General features: G+C 45.1%; 3 protein-coding genes across 4 annotated transcripts in view; all 3 read right to left on the bottom strand.

The window, feature by feature from the left end:
- Positions 1-548, bottom strand: part of COG3 (component of oligomeric golgi complex 3) — a 28,106-nt gene extending 27,558 nt beyond the window's left edge. The window contains exon 1 of the mRNA XM_065743927.1: positions 369-548. Coding sequence (XP_065599999.1) covers positions 369-533 — 165 coding nt within the window. The 5' untranslated portion in view covers positions 534-548. The remainder of the gene's footprint in view (positions 1-368) is intronic.
- GTF2F2 (general transcription factor IIF subunit 2) overlaps positions 1-13,380 on the bottom strand; it is a 162,798-nt gene that overhangs the window by 48,272 nt on the left and 101,146 nt on the right. The window lies entirely within an intron of this gene.
- Positions 1,733-11,567, bottom strand: SLC25A30 (solute carrier family 25 member 30). 2 transcript variants are annotated; one of them, XM_065743952.1, is made up of 10 exons: positions 11,483-11,567; positions 9,559-9,637; positions 8,863-9,010; positions 8,063-8,157; positions 7,671-7,756; positions 5,859-5,954; positions 4,894-5,018; positions 3,904-4,042; positions 2,590-2,670; positions 1,733-1,849 (listed from the first exon to the last, which is right to left on the bottom strand). In XM_065743952.1, exons 2-10 carry the CDS (start codon positions 9,620-9,622, stop codon positions 1,808-1,810), a joined length of 876 nt encoding a protein of 291 aa, XP_065600024.1. In that variant the 5' UTR covers positions 9,623-9,637; positions 11,483-11,567; the 3' UTR covers positions 1,733-1,807. The 2 variants fall into 2 exon arrangements, with proteins under 2 accessions (XP_065600024.1, XP_065600025.1); XM_065743953.1 differs by having other exon boundaries at positions 7,671-7,713; positions 8,062-8,157.

Genomic DNA, 13,380 nt, shown 5'->3' on the forward strand with positions numbered 1-13,380 from the left:
AGGTAGTCCTGAGCACCCTGCTCTGTGTGTCCGTGGTGGACCCAGAGGGCCCTGCCAGCCTCAGCCGCGCTGTGGTTGCATTACCAAGGACCGACAGCGGTGACAGCACCCGAGAACCGATCTGGATCCAAACAAGCGGCCGCAAGAAACGCATCTCCACGAACCGAGGCGTCAGCGAGAACTCCCGGAGGCCGTGCGGGTTGCTGGGACGTGACGGGAGCGGCAGCCCAACCCCACTGCCAGCCCCGCGGGCCCGGAGCCGGCCCGCCCAGCGGGCGCCCCGAAGGCACTGCCGTGCGGGAGCCGGGCCCGCCGACGTGGCACCGCCCCCCCCACCCGCCCAGGCCGCGCCGCCGCCGCCGCCTCACCTCGGGCGGCACCGGCAGGTTCTCGGCCGCCGCCTTCAACTCCAGCACCGAGTCGGTCTGGCGGTCGCTCAGCGGCGCAGCGGGATGCGGGCGGCGGTCCCAGAGGCTCAGGCGGTCCCGCTGCTCCCTCCCCGCCGGCTCGAGAGCCGGGGGCGGCTCCTCCATGCTGGCGGCGGCGGACGGGCCGGGACGGAACGGAACGGAGAGAGGGGCGGAACGCGGCGGCGCTTCCGGGGGACGAGCCGGGCCGCGTGGCGAAGAGGGCAGAGAAAGCGAGCGGGCGCGCCCTGCCGGCGGGGAGGCCGCGGCGGGAAAGCCCTGCGCGGGCTGCCCGGCGCCCGCGGGGTCCGCTCCACGGGGATCTCCCCCGTGCGCCCTGCTCTGGGTGTCCCTGCTGTATGGCCCGTGGGCTCTGGTGCTGGGAATAACCCTGAGCTATCTGAAGAGCCACTGGAAAAGATGCGAAAGCAGTTCAGACGTGGTTATTTCAAAATCTTTAATAAAAGTTGGACATACATCGTTTGTACAAAACTATTTACAGGTATTTCAATTGCAGCATAGCAACAGCTACAGTGAAGACCAATGTGCGCAGATACACGAAACCCATCGGACCTGAGAAACGGCCCCGGGCGTTTTGATAACGCTGAACCTGTGGTGGGATGCTATCCACAGGGCAGCCACAGACAGCACAACCCCAGGGCACTCAGGCCCTGGGGGGGAGTGTTATCTATCTGGGATAGGGTTTTTAAAGACACAATCATTAAGGTTGGAGAAGACCTCTAAGATTCCCTTGCCAATTCATCACTGCTACATCCTCCGCATTTCTTGACAAGGTTTTCCTGCAAAGCAGGGAATTGGATGCATTTAACCTCGAAGGATTTGGGATTTTTTCACACCTTAGAGGGAGTGCTGTTTTGTTTTGTTAATTCCACTCTGACACCAGCCTTTCTAAGGTACTGGAGGGGTACAACAGTTCCTCAATTTTCTCTTGGAAGCAGCTGCTTTTGGAGGACTGTGTTCTGGTTTTACTGAGGGAATCAGCCTTTTGCGTTGTCATACAACCCAATGAGGAAAAGAGGGAACTCCTTCCAGAGTGCTCCACATTTTTTGGGGGGGGTGGAACCTATATGAGGGGGTGTCAGTATTTTAGCATTTGCAGTTGCTCTTTGTGTGTCTCCAGCAGTTAGGCATTGCTGGTTTTGGTGTTTTCTTTTGGTTCAGTCTAGAAAATAGTGCACGTCATCCACCTAGCCACGTGAGCAAACCACTTTGTCAAAGGAGCCAGAGTTTGCAATGAAGTCAATTCTACATAGTTCTCCTCCAAAGTCTTCTCATTACCTCTTCCTTGGGCCATGATCTCAGATAGTAAGAAGATACTCAAGGTAACTTACACGTTGCTCTAAAGCCAGTGAGCTGAATTCAGTGGATGGATCAGGACATCACAAGTCTAATTTCTTGAGCTGTTCATATGTCACAAAGAACTGAAACCATTATTAAGGAAAAACGTTTCTTGTTCTCAGTGAAAAATGGTTACATTGCTGCTAAAGGACAGTGCCACGTGTCAAACTTCCTTCAGTGTTAGTTCCCTCCCTTCATAAAAGTGCTGATTGTTGGTAGTACTGCATAATACAATGCAATTAAATTGCTTCAGGGAACTGCTTGCTGTACTTGGAAAACTTCAAGACTAGTAATAACAATGGTTTTTCCAGCCCCATTCCTAAGAATCTTGAGAACAGGGGGCAGGAGATCAGTGTGAGAGCCAAGATTCTTCTCCCTGCTTTGATAAGCTGAAATAGATTTGCCCATGAGGAAAGCATTACTATGGCCAGGTCACTTTCTGCAGGGCTCTGATTAGCAGGCAGTAAAACACAATCAGACAAAGTTAAGTCAGAGTAAGATAGATGGAAAATGATTTCAAAGCTAACCAGCAGGCTTCCCCAGTTCTGGAAAAAAGCTCCACACCCAACTCAAGCCAATTGTATTTAACACTAAATTTCAAACTGTAGTAAGGGACAGGTATGAGATTGAGGGAGCTAACAGAAAAGTGGTTTTTAAGATCACAGAATACAATTCACAGTGCAACACGTCGTATATTGAGTGACTGGGAGCAGCTGCCTAAGGAAATAGTCCACCAGGTGGCGATCCATTGTTAAAAAGTACACTGACACAACTTCTCAGTACCTGCAGCTTAGTCGGTTTTGCACACCTTTTAAAAGGATACAATGATATTCCAAGGACCAAGCCGTAGCCAGTTTGGCCAAAACCCTTTATAGAGAGCAAAGAAGCCTTCGCTCTTCCAGGTCTGGAAAACAAAACACAACAGGATCACAGTTACATAACTCAATTGATGAGGAAAACCAAAAGGGATGAAGTATGCACCTAATCCTCCCATTTCTTGCTTTAAACCAAGAAATAAAAAACAGGATCAGCGGACAAAGGGGAACACAGTGTACTCTCAGCCTCCGTGAGAGCACCTGCTGCAAAGGGAGATGATTAAACCTGCACGTTCAAGCTCTAACAACTACAGGTTTATTTTCCCAGGCCAAACTTTCTCTAACTTGTCTGTTTCCAGGATGCTGCAGTAAACCTGTAATAAGAAAGTTTGATCCAAGAGATACATTCACCTTTCTCATGTTCCTCACTCCTACTTGACTGGAAGGAACATAGGATGGCACCATCTATAGCACAGCCATGTCAGTAAAAACATACTGCCAAGCAAGAAAGGACAATAGCATTTCTATTATGAAATAGTTTTCAAATACCTTGCAGCAGTCATCCCTAACTTTCCAAATTCTTCAGTTCAAACCCCACATTTCTCTTCTAACAGTAAAACTGCCTTCCCTCTACACAAGTGAAGGGGGAAACTTCACAGCCATTAAGTGAAGGCCCTGCTTGCAAGAGCAGACCTCAAGATGACACTCCCTGTGCAGGGGGCTAACGTTTGTCTTCTGTGGTTTCTAGAGGGAAGCAGTGCCAATAGTGATAGGGAAGAAATAAATATACACCCATTCATCAGCTCCAGGATTTTCCTCTAGTTTATTTCTCATTTTCCCCAATCAGCAGAAGGCTTTTTGTCATTCTTTTCTGCCTGAATGAGTTCTCCATTTTTTGCCCTTTCCTGCTTAGACCGATCCAATCGGAGACTGACATGGCTTTTAGCTGTACCAGGCTTTCCATTACCCAGAAAGCAGGAAAAGAAACATCTGGGTCAAACTGCTGCTTGAGAACTGATGAAATCGTTCACTTTATACAACATTAGGATAGAAAAAACGCTGAAAAAATGCTGAGAAATTTAGTCTTCTCATCCAAGTACTGAAATCATTTGCTGTGCATACACTAAGCTAGCTGTCTTTCTGACCCACTGCAACAGCAGATGATTTTCACAACAAGCACATTGGCAGTGCAGCCCTCTGGAGCATGCAGAGAAATGAAGTTACTTGGATTAACTTCCACACAAACTTACTATTTCAAGTTCTACACCTATACTGTCGTCCAGGCACCAGTTTCTACCGAAGCTGGTACACAAGCTACTTACTTGTAACAAGCAATCCAAAGTACCCTTGTAGTTTGAGTGCCCTCCATTTGGCTGGCTTGCCTGATTCATCATCCGTGTTCTCACCACATCAATTGGGTTGGATGCTAGGGCTCCAGCTAGCCCACAGGTAAAACTTGAGCTGAGAAAAGAACGAAGTTTTAACAAAAGTTTAACCTACCATGCTTAAAGAAAGCACAAGAACCAACCCAGCCTCCCACAGAAAGGAAAAAAAAAAAAGTCTTATCAGCACTCCTGATGCTTATTTAGTAATCACACAGGCTAACTGATGTGAAAATCACTTCTAATTTACTACAATGCATAATCACAGAATTGTAGGGGTTGGCAGGGACCTCAAGAGATCATTGAGTCCAACCCCCCTGCCAGAGCAGGTTCCCTACACCAGGTCGCACAAGTAGGTGCCCAGGAGGTCTTGAATATCTCCAGAGAAGGAGACTCCACAGCCCCCCTGGGCAGCCTGTGCCAGTGACACACGTGTGTGGATTCATTCCCCTTTGCATCACACCTAGTTTGTTTTCCTCTCCCGTTGATGAATGTTTTGTGGAAACATGCACTCTACAGATAATTCACCTGGACAGTTTTTTCCTCACTCATAATCCTTACAGATTTCATATACACACCTTATACAAAGACTATTTACAGGTATTTGCACCTCTTTAACAATTATTTGGCTCACACTTTCCCCTAAGTTCGATTTTCAAATCTTCATGGTTGAGACCATCCAGAAAATAGAATTCCATACTCTAACAAAAGTTAAATTCAGATCCTAAATAAATTTCCACATTAAGTGTCATTTGAAGTGCTGTTGCACTGAAAAGCATAAACACAACAAAGATACAGTTAGATCTAAGCTGATTGAACTGAACTGCTATCTTTTCAGAAGGGGAAAAAAAAAAACCTAAAATGACATCATGGTTCATTCCACACAGCCAACGGTGAGCTACATGAGCAGATTTAATTGGACAAACTTACAGAAAGTGAGTATACACTGTGTCTCCCATATATCCAGACATGATTATTTGCTTCTTGGTGAAGTCATATACTGGCAATTCCACTCCAACAACCAGAGCAGCTCTCTGTGCTGTCAGAGATACCCCCTGAGGAGTTCAAGAAGAATAAAAAAAGCATAATTTATCTTCACACACCATGAGAAAATAGTATCTTTTCTGGAACAAAACAAGAAACCACACATTTGTTAGGCACACTGTATAATCAATAGGTAAATCACTTGCCCAGAATGAATGTTGACTTCTGTTTCTTTGTGCTGCTCCGCCTCTCTGCCTAACCTCCAAATTTACATCAGTGGTCAACTAAGTCCTCAGCAACAGCTGCCCTTAACACTAACTGCAAAATTGACAAGCTGGGGAAGATGGATGGAAAAGCAAAACAGATGGAGAAGATTTTAGAAAACCATTTCTGTTTTCAGCTGTTTCAGAACAACTTTCCATTAGTCACTGACAGTAGTCAGTGAAAAGACAACCTACAGGACTGAGCATAAGAAATGTTCAGCTACAGAACACATTCGTTATTATCTTCCTTTCCCAATATTCTAAATGTCTGTGATTTGTTTCAGTTTCATTGGTGGTTTTGTGGTTTTTGGGTGTTTTATTTTTTGTGGGTTGGTTTTATTTCTTCAGCTATCATCATAGAATACAGTCAAGATATTTTGCAAGGCAAAGAAAAAGCCCTAGAGGCAGTTACCCTAGCTTAAGCCTTCTTTTTTGATGCTTTTAAAATAAGACTTTGACTAATGCTTGAACATAAGACTGGCAGCAATCCCTTGTTAAAAGTCACTGAGACACCAGCAGTAAAGTAGTCATGTCAAACTGCATGCATCTTAGCTACCAGAATATCTGTGTTTTGCTTGAGGATACTCTAGATGAAATACAGTTGAGCAAAGTGTACTGGAAGTATAGGATATGGCAAAAAACACTTGCCTTCCACAATCCTTTAGTTCCTTCATTTTGATAGATCTGGATAAAGTTGCACATCATCCCTCCTCGAATCACACTGCCTTGGGCTTGCATTCTTATCTGAGATTATATGAAGATCAAAATAGAAAAGAAAGACTTTTTCAAATAAAATACCAGTAATAGTTTAAGACAGTTTTTAAAACACAGTAAGTCACAGTCTTTGAAACAACAAAGTCAATTTCTCTGAATACAAATTGATAGCTGGCATTACCACGATGCTAATTTTGAATCAGTATGAGGTGTAGTTTTTAGCTGCATTAAGTCACCTCTATTTCTGTTCTGAACATTACACCATTTAGATTAGACCAGCAGATGGCTTCTGCAAGATGTGCCTTGCAGTGTTCTCATAAGAACACCTCAAAATTAAAAGTAAGATTAAAATTTCAGCTACTAATCATACTGATTAGTGATCACCCTGCCCTCACATCTGTTGAGATCACCCTGAAAGCCCTCTCGGCCCTCGAAGGAGTCAACAACTCCCCGTAACTGCAGATCTGAGTTACTTAGGGTGCATTCAACACCTGTATGCAGATTTATAAAACCATTGAAGAGAACTGGTCCTAAAATTGAGTCCTGGAGAAACCCACCACGGCTGGCCAGTAGCCTGATGGAACCTTGTTTACTAGAGCACTTTGAGCCCAACCCATCAGCCAGCTGCTCACACACCCTATTACACACTTCTTGAGCTTTATGCTGGACATTTTGTCCAGAAGGATACCATGAGAGAAAGCATTGAAAGCTTTGCTGAAATCCAATGAGAGCCAAATATTGGGCGTCACATTGGAAAATAATAAATTGATGACATGTTTCAAGTTTCCATTAGAAATGCCTCTGAATAACCACAGTAGCCTAGGAAGGATGAATTTTAGTGGTTAAAAGAAAAAAAAAAAAAACTTCTCAATTACAAGTAGAAGAACTTCCTTAATTTTCCATTAGAGGTGGCCATTAAGTCAAATGCTACAGTTTTCTAATTAAAATAGCAGCACCTCCTTAAACAGTGTGGAAAAGAGGTCCTCAGCCATCAATCATTGAGTTAACGGATTCTAAACTAGACAAAGCATTGCAAATTCACCTGAGTGAGCAATGCTGGATAGCTATTGCCACAGGGCACTGAATTGCAAAAGCTTCCAAGAAAAACAGCTTGCCCTACAGGATTAGATATTACAAAGCAATCTTTACCACGTGGTGAGACAGAGACAGGTTGTCCAGAGAGGTTTTGAATGCCCCCTCCCTGTAGGTGTTCACGGCCAAGCTGGATGGGGCTCTGAGCAACCTGAACTAGAGAGAGGTGTCCACGCCTATAGCAAGGGGTCAGAACTAGGTGATCTTAAAGGTCCCTTCCAACCCCAAACCATTCTATGAATATTTCAGAAATATTGTATTTCAGTACAATAGTGCTCACCAAAACTTTTGTTTTGGAATGGATCTTCACATAACCTGAGCTCTACTAAAAACATGATCACTTTCCTCTCTTCTGCAGATGATTCTCTCCTGACCTCACTCCCAAGAAAAACAATATATGGATTCAGCTGCCTCCTTAGCAGTCAGTTTCCCAGCACACACTTTCAAGTAATTAACACAGACTAGAAAGAGGTTCCAGGAATTAGGTTCCAGGAATTCAGAGAACTGACTAGATCAGATCTGACTAGAGGCTACAGTCAGTGGTTACAAAACAAATCCTGCACTTATCAGGAGATAAGTCTGCAGTTCCTCATCGAAAACACAAAAGTCACCAAGGATAAACAGCATACAAATCACATATAAATACCTCATTACCTTTAAGACATCTGTTGGGTTGGCAATAGATGATGAAATTACTCCCGAAAGAATGCCACATAGAACATTTATCATCAGAGTTTCATCTATTCCAAGAAAAAAAATTAAAAAAGTTAACTGCAGACTTACAAAGCTTAAAATGCATCAGTGCAGGAAGGTGCCACCTCTAATTTAACCAGAGAGAGTGTTTAAGGTTGGTGCTGACACAAGACTTCCTTGCTTGCCCACTTGGCTGTACCTAATACAAAGAAGGTCTTCTAAGGGGGCTTATTCAAACCACTACAATAAAATATCTAATGGAAGGAATCGACCTTGAGCAAATTGGTCCTCAATTAAAATACCTCCTCCAACACTCCCCCCAAAAAATGAAAACCCACACACAGACTACTCACCTTCTGGATGTTCTACAAACATTCTTTTTAAGCTCTGGTAAGTGCCTATTTTTATGGTTCCATACGAAGCCTGGCGTAACATTGCAGGTGCAATCCTGTAAGAATAGGCAACGATAACATTTATACTCAAATTCACAACAGACTGATTAACACTTTTTTTTTTCCAAGTGGGAGACTGTACACAAGATAGTGAAGAATTAAAGGTTTGTTCATTTAAATCTATACTTGAATCCCACTAGAGACAAAAATAAGGTGGGTTTCTTTGTTTTTGGATGGGGAGGCTTGTTTTGGGCTTTACTGCATCTACATTTATTGATTCAATAGAGACTGCAAGAACATAACTGAATTGTGGGAGGATTACTTTCAGAACATGCTTCAAACTTTGATCTATAAAATAGCTGCAAACTGTATCCCTCCCCACACAGCTTATATCTTTTAAAGAAAAACACACATAGTTATACACATGCCAAAGTAAGAAAATGTACATTAACAAAGGTTAAACTCAATCTTCTCCAGATGAATAACAAAGCCACTATTGCTTTGTTAGCAAGAAGTAATTGCTATATTACTTCTCAGGTAGGTCATTTAAAAATAAAACAAACTACCAAACAACTACCAAGTGATGTTGCTGAGAGCAGAGCCTGAAGTAATTAAGCTCAGGCTTTCAAATTGCAGACTGAGAAGAGCAGTACATTTTCTCCAAATACCTTACCAATCTGAAACCCAAAATCTAACCACTCTGGGTTTATACACATCAATAGACTGATCAAAAGACACCACTGCAACTCAGTTTGTTTTACCCAGAGTATAAGGCTTTCAATCCCTCTTCTCTGAATATCCTGACCAGGGCGTGCATCATTCCACGGTAGCGGATCTCTCTATATTTGGCATCATTAACTTGACCTTGAACCTGTAGACGTGTTTTAGTCAGATCAATTGGGAAAGTACCTTGAAGAGGAAAAAAAAAAAAACAGAAATGCTAAGCAAGTGCTCACCTAAACAAAGGAGACACAGAACATGACATAAGAAACACCAGCCTTTATTTAAAACCACAGTTTATAAAAATGGTCCTGAAAAGTATATGGTCTCTTCCACCAGGACTTTGTTAAAGTGGTTCATTTTAGGTCACCCTGTTTCTTCTAGACACCTTGTCAGAAGCCCTGCCTGCTTCCCATCCAACTACTTTGTATTTACAGGCAATATGACAGCTTTACTTGCCCACTCTTGCGAAACAAGAGTGGTGTACACCTACCATCAGATCAATGCACTCCGAAGAATAGAATCCAAAGACAAACGTTGCATTAAAACAAGAACTTACAGACAGAAGCATTTTCAAGTTAGAACAAAGTTCTGAGCAACTGTTCAGTCAGTACTGAAGAAACATTCTCCATATAACCACATAATACAGCATCACTAAAAGCATAGAACCAAGCATGTATTAAAGGGGACTGTATCTGAGTTAAAAGAATCACATAAAGAGCTACAGAAATGCTTACCACATTCTGCAGTGATTGATGCCAAGCCTCCATAGAGAAAGGGCTTCCAGCTCAGTGCTGACATGATTAGCTCTTCTTTCTGTGAAGAGAAGATAAAACTAGTATTGTATAAACGTGTATGTTAACTTTTAATAAAACGTTGAGCCTTGCCCGTTTAAAATGGACCTACCAAACAGCTAAGGGTTAAACTACTTAATATCTTTGACAATCACAAGAAAGGCAAGAATACTGAACGAAGGCACGTGGGTTCAAGTCCATGCTTATGCTACGTATTCGGGCAGCCACTACCTTCATCATAAGGGAGCTTGCCTTTCAGGCATGGTCTTACGGAGTGCTGCAATGAGTAACTTCTAATGATTCTTAGAAAGACAAATTATTTTTACTACATCTTGCAATCAAGGAATTGAAAGACAGTCGTTACTAAACTGCTGTCTCTTCTCATCCAGTATCAGTGCTAACACGACCATGCACTTCAGCAGGAGATATGGGCCAGCCCATAGAAGACTGCTGTCCCCAAAACCAGCAGGTGTCTCCACAGCTCTTATTTCCTCTTCTTTGTAACATGAAGACTTTCAACCCTCATTTTCTGTAAAATCCTCCTAAACCCTGACTCTACAGCATCCTTCATCTATTAATTTTGTGGAGTAATCCAATTTGAAAGATCTTCCCTCCACACTTTCCCTTCTTACTACGTGGCCCAGAAGAAAATACCCCAAATAAGCCAGGTATTTAGTGCTAGCTGTTGTAAAAATTAACCTGCTTTGGCCACTTCCTGCCTCTGGAAGTGCTATTAACCCAGTTTACAAACAGAGCCTGCAGAAGTTGCAGACACTGAGCACACCTGATGAATAGTTACTGCAGCCCTAGCTTTCCTTATCTCTTGTTCCCCTCATGAGGAAGTTAGCTGGGTCTTCAGTCTCCTGACACAACACAAAACAAAGGAACTCAAAGCAGAGAAGTCCAAAAACTCTACCACCAAGCCCAAGGCAATCCAACATACCCCGTAGTGCTCTGTGCAGAACACCCCAAAACATGAAAATAAACCCAAAGGCATATAAGGTCACCCGTTATCCTGCCAAAACCAGAGCAGGTCAGATGAGGAGCCACTGGCACAGACTCTACCAGGAAAGCAGCAGAGCCACACGCACAGGACACGGCGCCAGAGAGCACACTGCCAGCTCCAGGTTCCTCGCATACCTCTATCCTACCACGATTAATGGCTAATCAATAGCTAATTAACAGAGACAAACCCAAGCTCAGTTTCCACACTATTAGCCACAGATACCACCTTTGCTTCTGGGACTTTAACAAAGTTGTTAAATGCAGTGGTTAACCTGCTCCCCAGCCCTGCATACAGACAGAGGTTTCATCTACAGCAACCCAAAATCTGCCTGCGCTTCTCCACACGCTCTATTCCACTCTGCCTAAACAACGAGGGCTGCTCACCTTCTGTGCAATTCAGGTGGTACAGAAGTGGGAAAGCACTGCCAAATAATGGCTTACATGCACACAGAGGTACTAAGATTAGCTTCAGTTTTGACATAAGCATAGGATACCCTGATGCAGAAACTCAGCAGCACTGCTCCATTGCTGTACCCCAAGGTTAAGGCCGTGTGCTGCTGCCAAGGTCCGTGCCTGTGCAAAGCGTGCAGCACGTCTCTACTGAAAGTCCTCCTCGTGCCTTTCCCCTTACTCCTGCCCTGCATTCCCACCCACCTTCCAGAGTTCCGTACTCCCAGGAAGAGACTGAAGCAGGATGGCAGCAGATATCTCAACCCAAACAAACCGAAAACACCGCTGTGCCACGCTGCTGATGTTTCCGAGTTCCCACTTTAGTTCTTACTCAAAGCCTCTTCCCTACGCTAAAAGAAGAACAGGAAGCTTCCCCGAGAAATCCCCATCAGGCGCACGAACGGAAAAGTACCTGAAATCCGATTCGGGATGTAAAACGAACGGATGGCTGCAGCTTTTCGGTAACAAACGGCCGTGCCGAGCGCACCGCCGGCACCCGAACGTCGGTGGCGATACGCGAAGCACAGCCGACCGCCTTTAGCCAACGTGATGCGTGCAACGCATCGCCGAGCTCACCGCAGCCTCCGAGGAACAACCCGACCTCCTCGCCGCTCACCGACGACAGCCCGCAGCCACCGGCCCGCAATGCCGCTCCCACGGCCCCGCCCCGCGCTGCCGCGGCGGAGCCCCGCCCCCACCGGGCAGGAGCAGCGGGGGAAGCCGTTCTGGTGTGGTCGTTGCTGGAGCGTGGCTCTTACTTTCGTTCTTTCAGCACGGATCGTTTGGGCCGGTTCAAGGGTTGGGTGATTTTGTAAGACGGCCATGCCTGTGCTTGGATTCCAGGGCTAATTTTCTTTGAAGGAGGACTCCAACTCCTGCTTGACCTTAATTTGTCCCTGAGTTTCAGCCAGCTCCTTCCGCAGGCAGCTGGTTGTTATTCATCCCTGTTGTAGGAGGTTCCTGTTCACACACCGCAGCTTGCACCTGAGCTCGTTCCTTAAGTACCTGCTCCTACCCTACCAGCTACTTCTGAATCACAAGGAATTCAGCCACGCTATTCTTGGTGCGGTCCTCTGGATAACCTCTTTTCGTGTAGTTTCAACCCGGTTCACACCAAGAGATAACGTAATGCTTTTATCGGCAGCCAGTAGAGATGCTGGCAAGCTGCCTTGAGCCTGCATCGGTGCCGCATCAGCAGCTGGCCTGGGTGCTCAGCATCGTCTCACGTGTCGCTGCGTGCCCCGTGTGCTGCTGGTCACACACTTACCGTGGGTTTGTCCCACAGCCAGTCCCTTTCTGCTGGACTCTGTCAGGGTTAAGCTCTGGTTGACTGCTTCCCACGCTTCATTTTCCTCGTGTTTTGTTTTTGTTTGTTTGGTTGGTTTTTGTTGGTGGTGGTTTTTTTCCCTATGTTGGTTGTCACTGCAGACATAGTAACACTGAAGTTTGAGATTATGAACAGAGAGCTCTGTATGTCCGACACCTCCGAGTGTGGAAGCAGTTCCAGAAGCAGGGAAATCCCAGAGGATGGCTTTTGATCAGTGTATGCACGGCCTCTGGGAGGAGTGGGGGGGGAGCATCAGGGAAGAGGGAGCAATGAGGTGCACCACGTAGGTGACCTTATTCTCTCTGTACTGGCTGGTGCAGAGTACAGGCATTTAAGTGGTCCCACTTCATGGGGAAAAGCCATGATGGACACAGGTTCCTGCATCTCCTTCGGGTTTATCTGAGCCAAGCTCATTCTGTTAGCCCAGCAAGTCTTTAATCAGCAAAGATCTTGGTTGACCTGCTGCCTTGTGTCGATCAGCACTGCAGAAGGATGCAGCTGCCCTCTCATCTGACCATGCCAGCACACACTTTTCTACCAGCCTTTCTAACGTTAACACCTCTGAATTCAAGGGGTGTCAAGGATCAGATTTGGTTGTGTCTGAAAAGCCTTACAAGCTTAGCCAGACATTGGCTTCTGGATATCTGCCCAGAAATGGTTCAAAGAGTTTACTTAAATCATTGCAGCCTCTGCAGCAGTGCTGTGGTCCCTATGAGCAGTGATAAAACATAGCAGCTAGATGTTATAAACATCCTTTACATAGTGCAGGAGGACAGCATTAGCAACAGAATACTTGGCACGCTGTGACAAATGTGCCACTTCTTGTGCTGGAGAGAGGGCAGCTGGGACTCTTTACAATCCAAGCTGCTCTGATTTTTATTTTGCTGTTGGGCATTAGAAACAATGAGAGCATTTTTACATTCCTGTGAACAACGTTCTTGGTCAAAATGAGCTTACTCAGAAAGCTTGGCTGAACAGCCTCT

This window comes from Cyrtonyx montezumae, unplaced genomic scaffold (genome assembly GCF_038088225.1).
Source record: "Cyrtonyx montezumae isolate F1298 unplaced genomic scaffold, pur_monq_1.0 scaffold_3, whole genome shotgun sequence".
NCBI classification, from domain to species: Eukaryota; Metazoa; Chordata; class Aves; order Galliformes; family Odontophoridae; genus Cyrtonyx; species Cyrtonyx montezumae.

Excerpts from the sequence above, each read along its gene's own strand:
- SLC25A30 (XM_065743952.1), bottom strand. The coding sequence starts at position 9,622 with ATGTCAGCACTGAGCTGGAAGCCCTTTCTCTATGGAGGCTTGGCATCA. Across the intron at positions 7,757-8,062 it reads GTTTGTAGAACATCCAGAAG|ATGAAACTCTGATGATAAAT; the intron begins GTGAGTAGTCTG and ends TTCTTGGAATAG. Across the intron at positions 2,671-3,903 it reads CTTTGGATTGCTTGTTACAA|ACCTGGAAGAGCGAAGGCTT; the intron begins GTAAGTAGCTTG and ends TTTGTTTTCCAG.